The sequence below is a fragment of the Furipterus horrens genome, unplaced genomic scaffold, assembly GCF_987537825.1.
Source record: "Furipterus horrens unplaced genomic scaffold, mFurHor1.1.pri manual_scaffold_6, whole genome shotgun sequence".
NCBI lineage: Eukaryota > Metazoa > Chordata > Mammalia > Chiroptera > Furipteridae > Furipterus > Furipterus horrens.
In genome coordinates, this window is record NW_028327176.1 from 22,587,343 (window position 1) to 22,602,548 (window position 15,206).

The following is a 15,206-nucleotide window of genomic DNA, read 5'->3' on the forward strand; positions in this document are numbered from 1 at the left end:
AGTATTCAAGACAGAACTGGACATCCTCTTGGTAGAAATGTTCCAAATATGAGTCCAGGATTCCATGCAGATTGAAATAGAAGCCCTTAAGATCTCGTCCAATTTTGAGATTCTCCGAATGGGTCTCTTCCCACTTATACTATGGGCTATCTTGTGCAAAATTACTTGTGGGAGCTTCCTTGATGTCAGTTTCTCCTGGTGTCTTATACCCCTTCTATCTGTGAAGGCATACGAGGTTAACTGGAAACCGATAACTAGCACTGAAGTATTTTTTCCATGCAATTCTTGAGCAGATTGAAAAAGATAAAAAGAAGAACAGAATGAGAGCTGGTCACCCTATTCCACAAATTTGTAGAAGGCATTGACCGATATTCTAAAGACCGTGAAAACAGATGGCTGTTGGGGAGGAAATTAATATTCGTCATTGTTTAAAAGGCTAGACTTGCAATACAATGTTGGGCTGTACATTCGCACGCAAACTTCACGCACCAACACCTATAAGAGGGCCTAGGAAGGGAACTGAGAGGGAAGAGACATCAGCCCAGGATGGCTGAAAGAGGAGTTTCCAAGAAGCCACCCTGCAAAGGCCCACACAGAAATTAGCAGTTGGATTGGAACAATGAACACTAAGACTGGAACCAGGAATACAGATGGAAAGCTGTAGATGTGTGTACAGGCTGTGGAAAGAAAACACGCAGGATGTGTTGAGTTTCCAAGTGCAACTTCCAGTCCCACACAAGGCTATGGCCTGACCCTGAGAAACAAGAGGTTACATTTATGATGCTGTGCAAACATATAAGCTGGAGGGGACTGTGTAGTAAAAATATCAGATTGCTTATCTACTGTTCATTAAAAAGAAAAATAATGCTACATTTTGTGTCATCAGTTACGGTATGGTTCACCAAAATGTCGGGTTGCAGAGCATTAAAAGAGGGTACCTATTTTATATAGGAGGCACAGGAATAAGGGCTGATGCTCAGGCTGGGAATGACCAAAGAGCCTGGGCCTCGGAGGACTGGACTTCCAAGCACTGTAAGCCCTCACTCCAGAAATGTCTCTGTCCCTCCCCCAGTGCCTCTGGTCTAGCTCTTAAGATTCTGACAAAAAGTGGTAAACACTGGTAAACATCACATAACACGGGCTTTACTGGGTCAAGACCACTCTCTGATAAAGCCACCTGCAGCTGGTATTTGGCGAGGCATCACCAAAAAAAAAGCGCACGCCTTCGTTTACACCCTTATCTCAGACGCGAGACAGCAGGCACTGCAGCGGTGAAGCTAGAACGGCTGGAGAAGATGAAAGAAGGCTCAGTAGTATTAAAGCCCGACCTCTGAGCAGCTGCAGATGGAGAGCAAACAGTCTCTGCAAACACACACAAGGGAAGATCAGTCCCTGACGCGGGGCACGGGTGTGCGGGATACAGGAGGTGCAGGAGGAGACTCCAGTCGGCACCAGGGAGAATTGCGCTAGCTCATCCTGAGGAGGGTGTGGGAGATAATACCCAAACTTCTGTATTTTCTTAAAATTCTACTATATAAATAACTGTGCTTAATTCTTCACTTAACTCTATGTATGATTTATTCTAAAGTGAAGGCATAGCCTTTCCAAATGTATCTTTTTGAACATAGCCTTTATTGTGTTCTAGCTTCAAAGAACACCTTCAGATATTGTTAGAGAGATATTGGAACCAGGTGGACTCACACATGAAGGCATCAGACATTCAGCTCCCTGGGCAGAACAAGAATGCAGTATCGTTTAAGGGCCACGTGTTCCTATGAAGGACCAACAAACAACTATCTGCTTAAGTGCTTATTTTACTCAAGGAAACTTTTGCTTCAGTCCTCATTCCTGGGTGTTTTGGACAGGAGGGATAAGCAGATAGCCAAGATTCACATAAACGAGGTGCTTCTGCCTGACCCAGAGTGATCTGGAAAGGCTACATAAAGGAACTGGGACACAGGGGACAGGCAGAAGAGTGTTCCATGCGAGAACAGGAGCGCCAGTTCAGTGACAGGATTCAGCATGGCTAGTTTGTGAGGAGAGCAGGCAAATCATAGGACACAGAGTATGAAGAGAGACTAAAAAGCTGTTCCGTCTCTCATTTTTTGTCCTAATGAGACGGAAAAATGGGAAAATTGCTCATCTAGACCATGTAGGATGCTAGGCAGACAGAAGAAAATGAAAATACAAAGGTTTGTTACATGTTCCAAGGTTGGGAAATTGCAATTTTCCAATCATAAGGCAGAGGTGTCCAAATACCAAAAAAATTATAGATTCCAGACCTCGTATTGATAGGTGTGACTGCCCCCAAGAATAACGGCTGAGACAGCAGGAGAACCTATGTTCCCTCAGACAAGCCGGAGCAGCAGCAGAAGCAGGGACAGAGCAGCCAGCCGGCTGTGCCAGCCACAGTAATCATTTGCTCAGAAAGGTGCAGCATACCAATGCTATTAGGGTTTACAACTGGAATATGACTACCAGCCAGCTAGCACCAGAAGTGAATGCGCTCCTGTCCATAGAGCTCAGCGTCTTGACAAGTTTACTAGCCCTAGAGATCTTCTGGGTGCTCTAAGGAATGACATGTGGAACAAGGTCTAGAACCATTCTAACTTTAGAGGATCAGAGATATTATTTCTTCTTGACTGTCAAATAATTCTAAAACTGGAGAAGGTAGGTTTTTAAAATATTAAATTATATTGATCGATTCCTAACAAAGCCCACTTTCCACTTACCTTAAGATCTCTATGAATTAATCCTTTTGAATGTATATAATTCACTCCTTCTACTATTTGCTCAAATAATTCCAAAGACAATTGTTTGTCTGGATCCTTTTCTCTTCTCTGGTTAATCCATTGTTCCAATGTTCCTTTATCACAGAATTCCATTTGGATGAAAAGGCACTCAGTCAATGGTCTGGGCCTAAAATTCACAGAGGAGTAGGAATAAAAATAAATTTATTAAAAAATAATTTCTTTTTTTAAATTATACCTTTTCTTAAGAAGCACAAACATGTCGCAAAGCAGAACTCTAAATAAATAGATTTGAATCAAAATATAATAAACCATTTTTATTTAGATCATAAATTCCCAATGTCCAGAGCTTTATTTGTTTAGCTAATTTATGAAGTATAAGCCTGTCCATTCTTTAATGCTGAAGGTCCTTGATCACCTTTCTAAAAGATAGGAACAGGAGCATTAATGCAATAGGACTGCAGAAAACCAACTCATCAATTTACTGAGCATCTATTTTGTGAAATGCATAGAACAGGCACCTAAAGATGAGAAAATAAGTTAGCACTATCCTTGCTGTCATGGGATAATAGTTTAATAGGAGAGAGGCAGAGGAAAAACAAACCTAAAAAACTGCAAAGGATAGGTCCTCTTAGAGCAATGCCAATAAATTGCTATGAGATAGTCCTCCAGGAGGACTGATTGTGCTAACCATATTTTTTTTCTGAACTAAGTTGGTCTCAATATTAATATATATTCTTTGAACACATATTGGCTAGGAAACAGAAAGAGGTAACCAAGAATGGGCTGAAAGCTGAAGAACTTCTGAAACTGATGATAAAGTTCTCAATCCAAAGGGTGGAGACTGGGCTGGTGTGAGGAGAAAATAAATGAGCAGGCCCACAATGGTCTCAAGATTGTAGTGAGAGGACCATCTCCAAGAAGCATGGGGTGACTTTCAAAGGGAGATGCCAGCTCCTTAGAATGCTCCAGCCCTTGGCAGAGGCTTACCTGAGACAAGATACGAGTGATGCAAGGTGAGGCACTCCCATTAAAGCTCACGGTCTTAAAATTATTTTCACTACCCCACCCCACCATAAACGGTGTCATTGCATTTGAAAGAGACCCCTTGCCTGCATCCTACCAATTGGAGGCCTGAGAGAGGGAGAGAAAAGTGGCAGCTGAGGAGGGACCCTCCAGTTGCAGCATCTATAACATGTTCAAACTGCTGTCTCAAGATTTCATTTACAGACTAGACTGAAGTCAGGGCATGTAGGTAAGCCTGTCTGTGAAAGAATATAATCAAGAAAGCTGCAGCTGAGATTCCAAAAACAGCTGAGGACAGGAAAAATTGTTTGGAACCAGTTTGGAGTAAGGGAAGGAGGAAGGAAAATATCATTAATTGTCTCCTTACCTTGCAGAATGGAGACATAACAGTCTCAAACAGTGCTTGTAGTTGTGATTATTATATGTATTAATTAGTGGCCTTATCTGGTGGCCCACACATAATCAATGGGAGTTTCCTCCATCCTGTCAGGACTATGAGAATTTCTTTTGTAGTTACCTTTTATTGTTGCTTTCCGCAGGAGCATAATCCTTTCCATCCCAACAATTATAGTAGCGAACAATATTTCGATGATCAAGCTTTGCCAAAACTACTACTTCACGCTCTACCTTTTCTTTATTTCTTGAAAGAAACAGGGAATATGAAGGGTCAGTATGCAGCCTGATAATAATAAAACACCTCCTTTATTGAACAGTCATCATGGTTCCCACCCCTTGAGTTTTAAAATGAAAGCCAGAGGCACTGAAAAGGAAAAAAGTGAGCACACAGAAAAAAATAGTTGTTTTCTCTCTCAACATAAAAGAAAAAACAGTGACTTAAGTCATCCCAAGCATCAAGCAATTTAAAAGTCCTTTGCAGCAGCCTTTGAAATGCCAATGATACAGTTAATTCACACATTAAGTTTTGTTTAAACTTTGGATTTCATAAACAAATCCCATTTGGGCAGCAAGGGTAGGTAGCCTAGGCAGTGTAAGGAACCTGATTTGGAATTTTCAGTGTGTGGCAAAGATACACAAGGAGAGGGTCTAGACAGAGAAATGGAAACTTTGCTGGACGTAGGGATTAGTAGTCAAGAATTAAGACAATTCTATGTTAAATGGGTTAAATAAATTTGAGATTTCAAGGATGAGAAAGGATAAGCAGATGTACAATTTCAGTTTTTAACTTGAAAAATTCTTTATATGACACACAATTTGTAAAAAGAAAGAAAAAAATTGATGATTCTAACACATTGTTATTATTTTGGGGGTATTTCTCATTGTTTTTCTTCATGTATATTTTATATATTTGTAATTGTAGTATATAATTTTTATTCCATTTTTCATGTTACCTTTACAATTTTCCTTTTTATTGTTCTACAATCTACTTAACCAGCATGTAAAAAGTTTTTTTTTTAATTTATTTGTTTGTTTATTTATTTATTTTTAGAGAGATGGGAAAGGAGAAAGAGGGGGAGAGAAACATCACTGTGTGGTGTGTGCACTGGGGACCTGACGTGCAACCTAGTCATGTGCCCTGACTGGGAATCGAACCAGTGACACTTGGTTCGCAGGCCGACACTGTATAAACTTTTTAATGTAGTATTTCAAAAGTATAAAAAAGTGGAGCAAATAGTGTAACAGCCCTACCTAGCCATCACCCAGATGAAACAGCTGTTACTCTCATCTCTGCTCTTACCTACTTCCTCATCTTCCCCTGGATAACTCTAAAGCTACTTCCAGCATTGTATCATTTTATGTATAAATATTTTCGGCATATAACTCTCTTTTTAATGACTGTAAAATAACCATTGATCAGGGAAAAAAGCAAAACAGACTTAATCATTTCTTTATTGCAGGACATTTAGTTTTTTCTAACTTTTTACAGTTATAAATGACACTGTGATTTATATCCTCTGGTATAGTTTTTTCCAAAATTTAGGTAATATCCTTGGAATAGGTTCCCAGGCAGGAAATCCATGGGTCAAAGCATATAAACATTGTTATGGCTCTAGATATATTTCCAAATATATTTTAACTGTGTCCTATCAATTGATGAAGCTAATACAAATGTCCCCTAAAACTGCACCATGATCATTATTAAGTATTTCCACTAAAAAAAATGCACTGAATGGAAAAACAGTATTTCATTCCTGTTGAGCAAAACAGTGAAGAAGGAAAAAGTCTAGTTTTGATGCCAAGAAAGTATGAAGGTATTTCAACTGCCAAGGAAGTAGGTTTGTTTGACTGGGATGAAGAGCACTTGGGACTCTTGGCCCGCTTCTTTGATCAGCTCATGCTCCTTAGCCATATCCCTTTCCCACCTCCTTCTCTAGTCCGTGAAGAATCAGTCTGGCCAAGTTACACATAGTAACAACTGCCAGAAACTGCAACTAAGGCTCATGAACTGATAATGTAATCTGAGACCTCTTTCCTATGAGTCTGCCTTCCTAAAGAAGTTCTGCTACCCACTAATGGTGAAGTGTGGGAAGGGTACAGATAATAAAAAACAAACTTGGAAAGCAGTGTGTTATAGTGGGAACACAGTGGACTGACATTCTAGAGGATGAGTTCTAAATATCCACCTGATTCCCATGGTAGGGACTGTCCTGTACATGCACCTGCTCCTCAGATTAAAAGGTACAGTCTATTTGCCCTTCCCTTGAATCTGAGGTGGCCTTAGTGATTTTGTTGAACCAGTATAATGTGGAACCTCCAACACTAGGCTGAAAGTAGCCTTTGCGGCTCCCTCTTAGGATGACTTGCTCTTCTTGGAAACCAGCCATTAAGCTGTAAGAAGCCCACATAAAGAGGCCACATGGAGATACCCTGGTTAATAGTTCCAGCTGAACTTCCAGCCCACAGTCAGCATCAGCTGCTAGCCACGTGATACAGCCAGCCATCTTGGATGTCCAGCCCAGCTAAGCCTTTCGAAGACTCCTCACCGCAATTGACAGGCCCTGAGAGAAAATGGCCTGGATGAACACAGTCAATACACAGGACCATGAGAGATAATACTAACTTGTTGTTTCTAAGCCATCTACTTTTGGAATCGTGAAGTATGCAATAATAGACAACCAGAACAATTACCAACTATTTTTATCTTTGAAAAATCAGTTCACATCTTTGGATCTCAGCCTCCTTATCTGTAAAATAAGGAGATGAGACTAGAAATCTCAAAGGTCACCTTGAACTAAGTAATTCTATAACTTTAGTAAATAACTAAAGTTATATTTAGTATATAACTCTGCTATAAGGAGACCCTAAGTGCCCATCAGCAGATGAGTGGATAAAAAAGCAGTGGTACAATTTACACAATGGAATATTATGCAGCAGTGAAAAAGAAGACCCTCTTACATGTTGCAACAGCATGGATGGACCTGGAGAAAACTATGCTAAGTCAATTAAGCCAGTCAGTGAAGAAAAAATACACCATGACCTCACTTATATGTGGAATCTAATAAACACAATAAACTAATGAAAAAAAGAAAGTAATAGAAGCTTAGATACATAAAAAACACTGACAGCTGCCAGAAAGGAGGGGGTGACAGGATAGAAGATGGGGAAGGGATTAACCAAAGAACATATATGCAAAACCCATGGACATGGACAGCAATATGGAGACTGGCTTGGGGAGTGGAGGGTGGGGGAAGGTCTGGGTGGAGGTGGGGAAAGGGAGAAAAAGCGAGAACAACTGTAACGGCATAAACAATAAAAATAAAAAAATATTTTAAAGTATATAACTTCAGTTTTCATCAAGACAGCCTTAAAAGAATGAACAGTGGTATATTCGTTGTTTAATTGAAATAACCACAGCCAAGTAAGATCCTTTCACAGTAAGCCAAGGTCCTGATGGTAGAATAATATTTTTAAGGAGGACAGGAAAAAAGCAAATAATACACTAATGAAGAAGAGAGATACATTAAAAAAAATGCAATTCAACATAGCTTCTCATTCAAAAAATAAAATGAAATAAAACATTTACTACTTACTCTTTATAATATTCAACACGTTTAATAACATAAGTCTTCCCATCAAGTCTGTGTTTGGCTTTGAAAACACAGCCAAATCCGCCTGAGCCAACTTGTGTTATATCGGAAAAATCCTCCTTAAACCTTAAAAGATAAATGCCACTATTACTCTGAGGTTCAATGCTAGCTGGCCCTCATCCCTTCCACTTTCCCTTAAGGTCACTGGTGAAATACTGTGTAACAAACATTACTCTCCCCTTCTGAATAAAAAGGGCCCACTTCACAGAAACTCTTGAATCACAAAAGAGAGCTCTTCCCCACCTCCTCCCAAAGTAGCAGATCACCCCTGGGAGCCGTAATCAACCACTGGCTGTACAACAGCCACGAGGAAGAAGCTTATCACAAGTATAAAACTTTATGAAGAAGCACCATATTGTGTTGCACAGCTACCACCATGCTGTTATAAGAGAAACGAGCAGGTGCTCTGGGCCTGCTTATGCTTGTAGGCCGCACCTTCCATCACAAAGCCCTGCCAGTTCTACTTCTAAAACATATGGCCGTTAACCGCCCACTTTCCCCATCTCTGACACCTTCACACCAGTCCAATCTACCATCAGGCTTTGCAGGACCTTGCTAACTGGACACTCCACTTCCTCTCCTTCTCCATTTCAATCCATGATCCTCACAGCAACTGGTGGGATAAAAACTTAGTCTGACCGTGTCTCTCTATTGCTTAACTGCCAATAGCCTAGCTCTGCAATCAGCAGAAAGGGAAAGCCCTTAAATGGCCTCTAAGGGAGCTTGTGATTTGTCCCCTAGCACAGTGCCCATGTTCACTGTACTCCAAAGCACACAACCTTCTCTCTGCTCCCTGAACACTCACATCACCTGTCCCACCTTCACCTTCCCATAGGCTCTGCTTTTGCAGAGCCCCAGAGCCTCCCACCTCTCCATGCTGCCTCACCTTTTGTAATTATAGACTTTTCCATGTAATTTTCATCCCCACAAAACTCTATAAGGGCAGGAGCAGTTCTCCTTGTTCTTACTATAGATTCAATGTCAATGCCCAGCATAGTGCCAGCTATATAACAGGTAGTGATGCAATATCTGTTGATTCTTTGTTTTTTATTTTTACTGATTTTTTAGAGAAAGAGGAAGAAAGAGAAAGAGAGAGAAACACTCTCACGCGACAGAGAAACATCAATTGCTTGCCTCCCAATCAGGGACCGAACCTGCAACCTAGGTATGTGCCCGGATGAGGAATCGAACCTGCAATCTTTCAGTGCACAGGACACTACAACCAGCCCAGTCACACCAGCCAGGGCTCTCTATTATTTTTTAAAACTTATTTTCAATGTCCCCTTGTTACGAATAGGCCTCCTTTGTTTTAGATATCTTATTTAAATTCAACACATCATCTACCACAAGAGGAACCCTTCGTCAAAGTGAAATTTGGAAACTGAAAAACAGATTGATGTCAGAGAAATCCACATAAGCGCTACATAAATCTACATTACCACAGTCCATTTAGATTTGTCTGAACTTGACTTCTCCAAAAGACAGCAATCTTTTGTGGGCCCAACTGTGCTAAAATAATTTAACTGTTCAGGTGGAAATATAATGCAGCCTGTCTGATGTATTACAGTCCCTTATAAAACTTTTGTTAAATAAACAAACATATCTTTGAGCAAATTCTAGTTTACAGTTCCCTCTTACCTTTCATTCACAGTGAGATCATTTTCTACTACGCAGGGAGAGTCAAATTTAGGTGCCAAATTTCTAAAAATAAAGAAAAGAATGTAAAACTCAAATAAAAGTGAAATCAAATGTAACTTGTTTAGAGTGGATTTATACCATGCACTAGGGTTTTATATTATGAGTACACATTTGATAACATTTGGCCTTTTTATTTCTTACCCAGTTGTTATACCATTTATACCCTGCCTGCTTATCTGCAGAATAATGCACTTCTCTTGAAAACACCTCTCCAAGCCCACTTCTAAAATAAGGTCCATGATCAATTACTCTAGCAACATCCCCATAGGCCTTTATGTCTACAGTGTAGTGTGTGCATACAAAGATTTCTCTAGACATTTAAAATTACGTGTTTGTACATTTCAAATGTTTTGTGATCCTTAACCATGCTCTCTACTTTCATTTGCTACTTTTAAAACTCTACTCAAATAAGGGTATACAATACTCTACATATACTGAAGACTTCAAAAATAAGATTGACAAACTAAATCTGAAGGAGAACTTCATTTCAAACTACATTCAATGCATAATCATACTTACCTTTTCACTTTTCTCAGACTATTTCTGAATATACTCTATAACAAAAGGAAATGGAAAATCATTTCAGATGATTAAATCAATTCTACTGCATTTTCTTGCTATCCTTCCTCCTGTACTTCTAACTGGTTATGTGACTGCATTTCTTTGTCCATAAGATTAACAGCCTCATCAATTTTTGTACTCTTATAAAACCCTGCTTCCCAGTTTACTTGGTTAAATCAATGTTCTCTTCCGTGATAGCAGTCAGACAGACATGGCTGGAAGAACAAAAAGGCAATTGTAGGGCACGCTCTGAAGAAGCACTGATTCTCTAGGTAGAGAATATGGCTTCCCTGCCGATCCTCTGGACACCACGGCTCAGAAGGAAGGTGTGCCTCCAATCATTCACAGCACTAATAAATGCACAGATGGAGCCCAGAGTTTAAAACAGTTTCCCAAGGGTTTCTGATCTGATCACCACTTAAAAACTACAATGCTGACATTTTCGTTTTTAGCACAAATTAGTAATTTCAATATTTAGTATAAAAGGGGAGTCTTCAATATATATCTCAAAAATTAATGTCACATAGCTATTTTTCATTCATATTCACCTTTATTCTGATATTTTGTGGATTTTTTTTTGTTGTTGCCGATTTAAAAATAGTAATACAGAGTGGGGAGCATCAGACTAAGATTTCTTGTGCTTATATCACCTGCCAGCCTCAGTATTGCATGATGACTACACTACAGAGTAATTTAGCCATCCTGTTAATGAGCAATATTTTTTCTAATTTCTGCCTATTACAAACAATGTTGCAAAAAACGTTTTTTTAAATCCTCACCCAAAGACATTTTTTTTCATTGCTTTCAGAGAGAGAGGAAGAAACATTGACTGGCTGCCTTCTCATACATGCCCCAAATGAGGACTGAACCCACAACCTCAGTATGTGTCCTGACTGGGAATTGAACCTGCAACCCTTCAGTCTACAGGATGGTGTTCCAACCAACTGAGCCACACCTGCCCAGAGATGCAAAGAACATTCTTATATCTGTTTTTCCATGAACACATGAAAGTGTTTCTCTAGGAGACAGCTTCAGGAAGGGAACTCCTTGGCATTAAAGCATGCATGCTCTCAACTTGACTACATGTTGCCAAATTGTTCTCCAAAATGGTTGTGCTGATTTATACTTCCACCAGCAGTATATAATAGTTATAACTGGACCATAGCTGTGACAACACTTATTATTGCCAGACTCAAATTTTGCCAATCTGATGGGTTTAAAATGGTATCTGTTGTTTTGATTTGCATTTTCCTGATTACTATGAACTAAAGCATCTTTCCATATGTTTCTTGCCAGTGTTGGTATCTCTTCTCTGAACTGTAGGTATGGATCATTTGTACATTTTTCTACTGAGTTGCCTGTCGTTTTCTTATTGATTTGCAGTTCTTTATAAGCAGGATACTTTTGTAACACTAATTATCATTGCAAAAATTATCTGACTTTTAAGTTTAGTTTTTATTTAAGGTTAGTTCTGGTTTTTTAAGAACAGAAGCAGAGCTATATTAGTGAATCTTTTAAGTACTGTCCAATTGGTAGAAGATAAGAAGCAAGATCACAGGGCTATATGAAAATATGAATGTTTATAGGGAGAGAAAAATGGGAGTGACAAGAGAGAGAATTGTGCATGTGAGTAATGGGGTTTAATAAAGAAACGAGTGAGTCAAAGGCTGCCAAATATTATTATTTAGTGAGAGCGCAGGAGATAAAAATAAAAAAATCACGGTTGGGTACTGAAGGTAGTTTTTTAAATGCAGAAGCACAAAGTGGAATAAGATTAACTAGGAAGCTTAGAGACAAATACTATACCCCAGATGAAGGTGTTTTGGTAAAACCATCACCGCTATCACTTTTTTCTGATGCACTTTCTGAAAAGCCATTTTCAGATGGTGAGTCAGCACCACTAGAAGAAAAGGGAATAGCTATCAGTTTATGAATTCTATTTTTGTTAATAAGTAATTTCCCTAAATTCTTCTTAAACTGTAAACATTTTCATAAAAATTTGCCCCTTCGGGCAGAACTTTGAATTTCTTAAGTATCACAGTTGCTGTACACACTTACAATGTCACTGAAGAGTTGCTTTCGTAGTCACTAGACTCAGCTGGGGAAGAGCCAAGGAGAACCGAATCATCTTTCTGAAAGAAAGAGAACCTCTCTCAGGGGGTTTAAGAGCAACTAAATGACTTCTCCATGATGGCTCAGTTTCTGTGTACTAGTTACCACATTTATTTCCCCACATTTACCAGAATCGAGGAATCCTTTTGCTATGTAATTAGGTGTATTGGTATCATGTAAACACAGTCAAACCTCAAAGCAATTTCAGAGGGAATTTCAAAATATAAAAAGTAAATTCGAAGGCAGTACGTACCGCTGAGGATTTTTCGGCTAGTAGCTTCTCATAGGCAATTTTAGCAGCCAACTGTTTCGCCTTCTGTTTAGTAGAGCCCTCGGCACTCCCATATTCTTTCCGTCCAATTATGCATTTACAAGAAAATCTGGGAAAAATAAAGGAGAGCATTTACCTAAATACCAAAAAAATAGTATATATAACTTAGGATTTGAAAAAACACACTCATCAACAAAGGCCTTATTATCACACTAATATAACAGGTCAATTTGTATTTCATGTCTTTGTATAATTTAATCTTCAGTAAGATGGCTGACTAATTTGCCAGAGTAACCAGGATTGGCTGACATCTCAGCATGCATTTTCCAGGCAACTTCTAACTTTTTGTTGCTTCATTCAAAGCCCTGGCATAAAGGCAACTATCACATTTTTCTCTTCCTAGTTCTGGCCTAAGAGCCATCAGAGTAAAAAGTCCAATGTAAATAGCTCCATCAGTTCAGAGGACAGTATCCTAAAGCGATTGTTTGGACTATTTGTATTGAGATATCTTTGTTCTTCTTCCTCATTTAACTGATTGGTAGCTGAGAAATGATCTCCCTCATGCTAATTGTTTTGTTTTTCCCAGTTCCTGTCCATTCTTTACCCTCACTTTCAAGTCTTAAATCACTGGTGACATTCTCAGTAACTGAAACTCTACTCTGTCCTCTTCATCATATTCCTCAAATCCCGGTCTCCTCACAGTCTAGGGCGAAATACCATTCCTTCTAATGCATGCTATCTGTCTGCAGAGTGACACCATTTAATCTAATTTGAAAGAAGAAAACCTGGACAGACAGCTCTAATCTGACAATGGTGGCAAGAGTCACTCTACATGTGTGGCAGAGCCATCTGCACAGAGCCATTCCCATTGTAACCTCAGGACTGGAGAGAGCTCCCCATCCTTCAAGCAGGACACCTCATACTCTCTTAGGCATCCTGCAGATTAAACCACCCAGATATACCTCAGAAATAAAAGATTACTGAGATTTTATCAATTATGATATATGGGCTGTAAGCCTTCAGCAATGATGCATTTTAATATTTTAATTATAAAGATGTCCAGTTGCTTATAAGTCCTATTAAACCTTCCATGCAGGATGTACAAAAAGGATGAATATTTCTAAAAAAATTGGACGTGGAAGTAAGCCCATTCTATTTCTTAGCTACAATGAAGCAAAAGGAAAAATGCAACTACATCTCACCGTTTGGGCGTGTTCGAGGATGATTCGGATTGTTCATAATTTACATATAGGCTTTTCATTTGGACAAGCCTATTAATTTCACCTATGTAATTCCCTATGGGAGAATCATCTGAAGTATCTCTTGTTGACAATGATAAAGAACTAACTTCCTGCAAAGAAAAAGATTTTGTTTAATATGGATGACAACAAAGATTTAACTCTATATTTTATTTTTCTAATAAAATTACTAAGTAAGCCATTTGAAAGACTGCTTAGATTTTATGTATTTCCCTACTATATTACTTTGAATCAAAGTTAAGTATATACTTTCCTCTACCACAAGAATAAATTTTAACAATGGGAAAGGAATCCACCATTTTCCCTTTTATAGTTTCATAAGAAAAAACAAAAGAATCAATTTTCTGTTTTTCCGTGCAAAATATTGTAACACTTTCTAGCTTGCTGTACCCTTTGTAAATCTCAAAAAAAAGAAAAGATAAATATTAAACTAAAGCTATACCCTCAGTGACAACTTAATGGGAAAGATGAATATAGCAGCAGCAAATTTTCCATTGTTATCTGCATTTTCTTTGGTTCTTAACCTGACGAGAGCTTCTCTAGAGTTTTGCTACTTCATTAATCTTGTTTAAACAACTAACTTTGGGTTTTACTGACCTTGATTATTTCTTTGTTTTCTTTTACATTAATTTCTGCCCTTATTTTTGTTACTTTTTTCTGCTGTTTGGGGGAAAATAAAATAGTTAAATCTTTGTTCTTTTCAAACTTTTTGACTTGGTTTTCTAGCTCATTAACAATTTATGTGTTTGTGGTTTTGTCTGACTTATCCTTTCAATTATGGTTAAAAGGTTAACATCTTCAAATAAGATTTTTCAGGAAAGTATCTCGAAAGCTAAAATTTTCCAAAATTTTCAATATCTGAGAATGATCATCTTTTGTCCCACATGTAAATGATTTGTCTCACTTTTACAGCCTCTGCTCCCTCTCTGCTGGTTTTTAATGTTGCATAATACTTTTTTTTTCATTTTTACATTTCACATAATTTCTTTCTTCTGCCTAGAAGCTTGCGGATTCTTTGTCACTAGAACTTGATACTTTCACAGTGATTGAAGTCGCTCTTGGTGGTTCTGTTTTTTCCTATATTTGCTGCATTGTTTTAAACTTCACCCAGGTCTTTCTTTATTTCAGAAACATTTTTTCCTGAAATCTCTTCAGATTGCTTTTTCTGTACTGGTTACTCTATTCTCATCCTCAGGGATACCAATTATACCTATGTTGGTTCTCCATTATCTGCCCTCCACATACATCCTTCTCCTCACAATCCCTTTCATGTCTTTGTCCTTTACCACTGATTCCCTCAATTAGGTGGAGGGACTCTTGCCAGCACCTGCCAGCTCATTTCTCACTGTTTCCTTTCCATGTCTGTTCAACTTTAAGGTACACAAGAATAAATGTCACTGCTATCAGCACGCTTAACAGGTATTATCTGTCCTTTTCCCACTATTTCCTAGGTGTACCTCTCAATCAGAGTCCTACAGAAATA

The 15,206-nt window shown here is 38.6% G+C and overlaps 1 protein-coding gene across 1 annotated transcript in view; it reads right to left on the reverse strand.

The window, feature by feature from the left end:
* The window catches only part of EIF2AK2 (eukaryotic translation initiation factor 2 alpha kinase 2), a 31,830-nt gene that overhangs the window by 8,898 nt on the left and 7,726 nt on the right, over positions 1–15,206 (reverse strand). The window contains exons 5-13 of the mRNA XM_090281161.1: positions 13,667–13,815; positions 12,447–12,573; positions 12,140–12,213; positions 11,888–11,981; positions 10,040–10,074; positions 9,461–9,523; positions 7,766–7,888; positions 4,294–4,416; positions 2,733–2,919 (exon numbers count right to left, since the gene is read on the reverse strand). Of these exons, the coding sequence (XP_090137287.1) occupies positions 2,733–2,919; positions 4,294–4,416; positions 7,766–7,888; positions 9,461–9,523; positions 10,040–10,074; positions 11,888–11,981; positions 12,140–12,213; positions 12,447–12,573; positions 13,667–13,815 (975 nt within the window). The remainder of the gene's footprint in view (positions 1–2,732; positions 2,920–4,293; positions 4,417–7,765; positions 7,889–9,460; positions 9,524–10,039; positions 10,075–11,887; positions 11,982–12,139; positions 12,214–12,446; positions 12,574–13,666; positions 13,816–15,206) is intronic.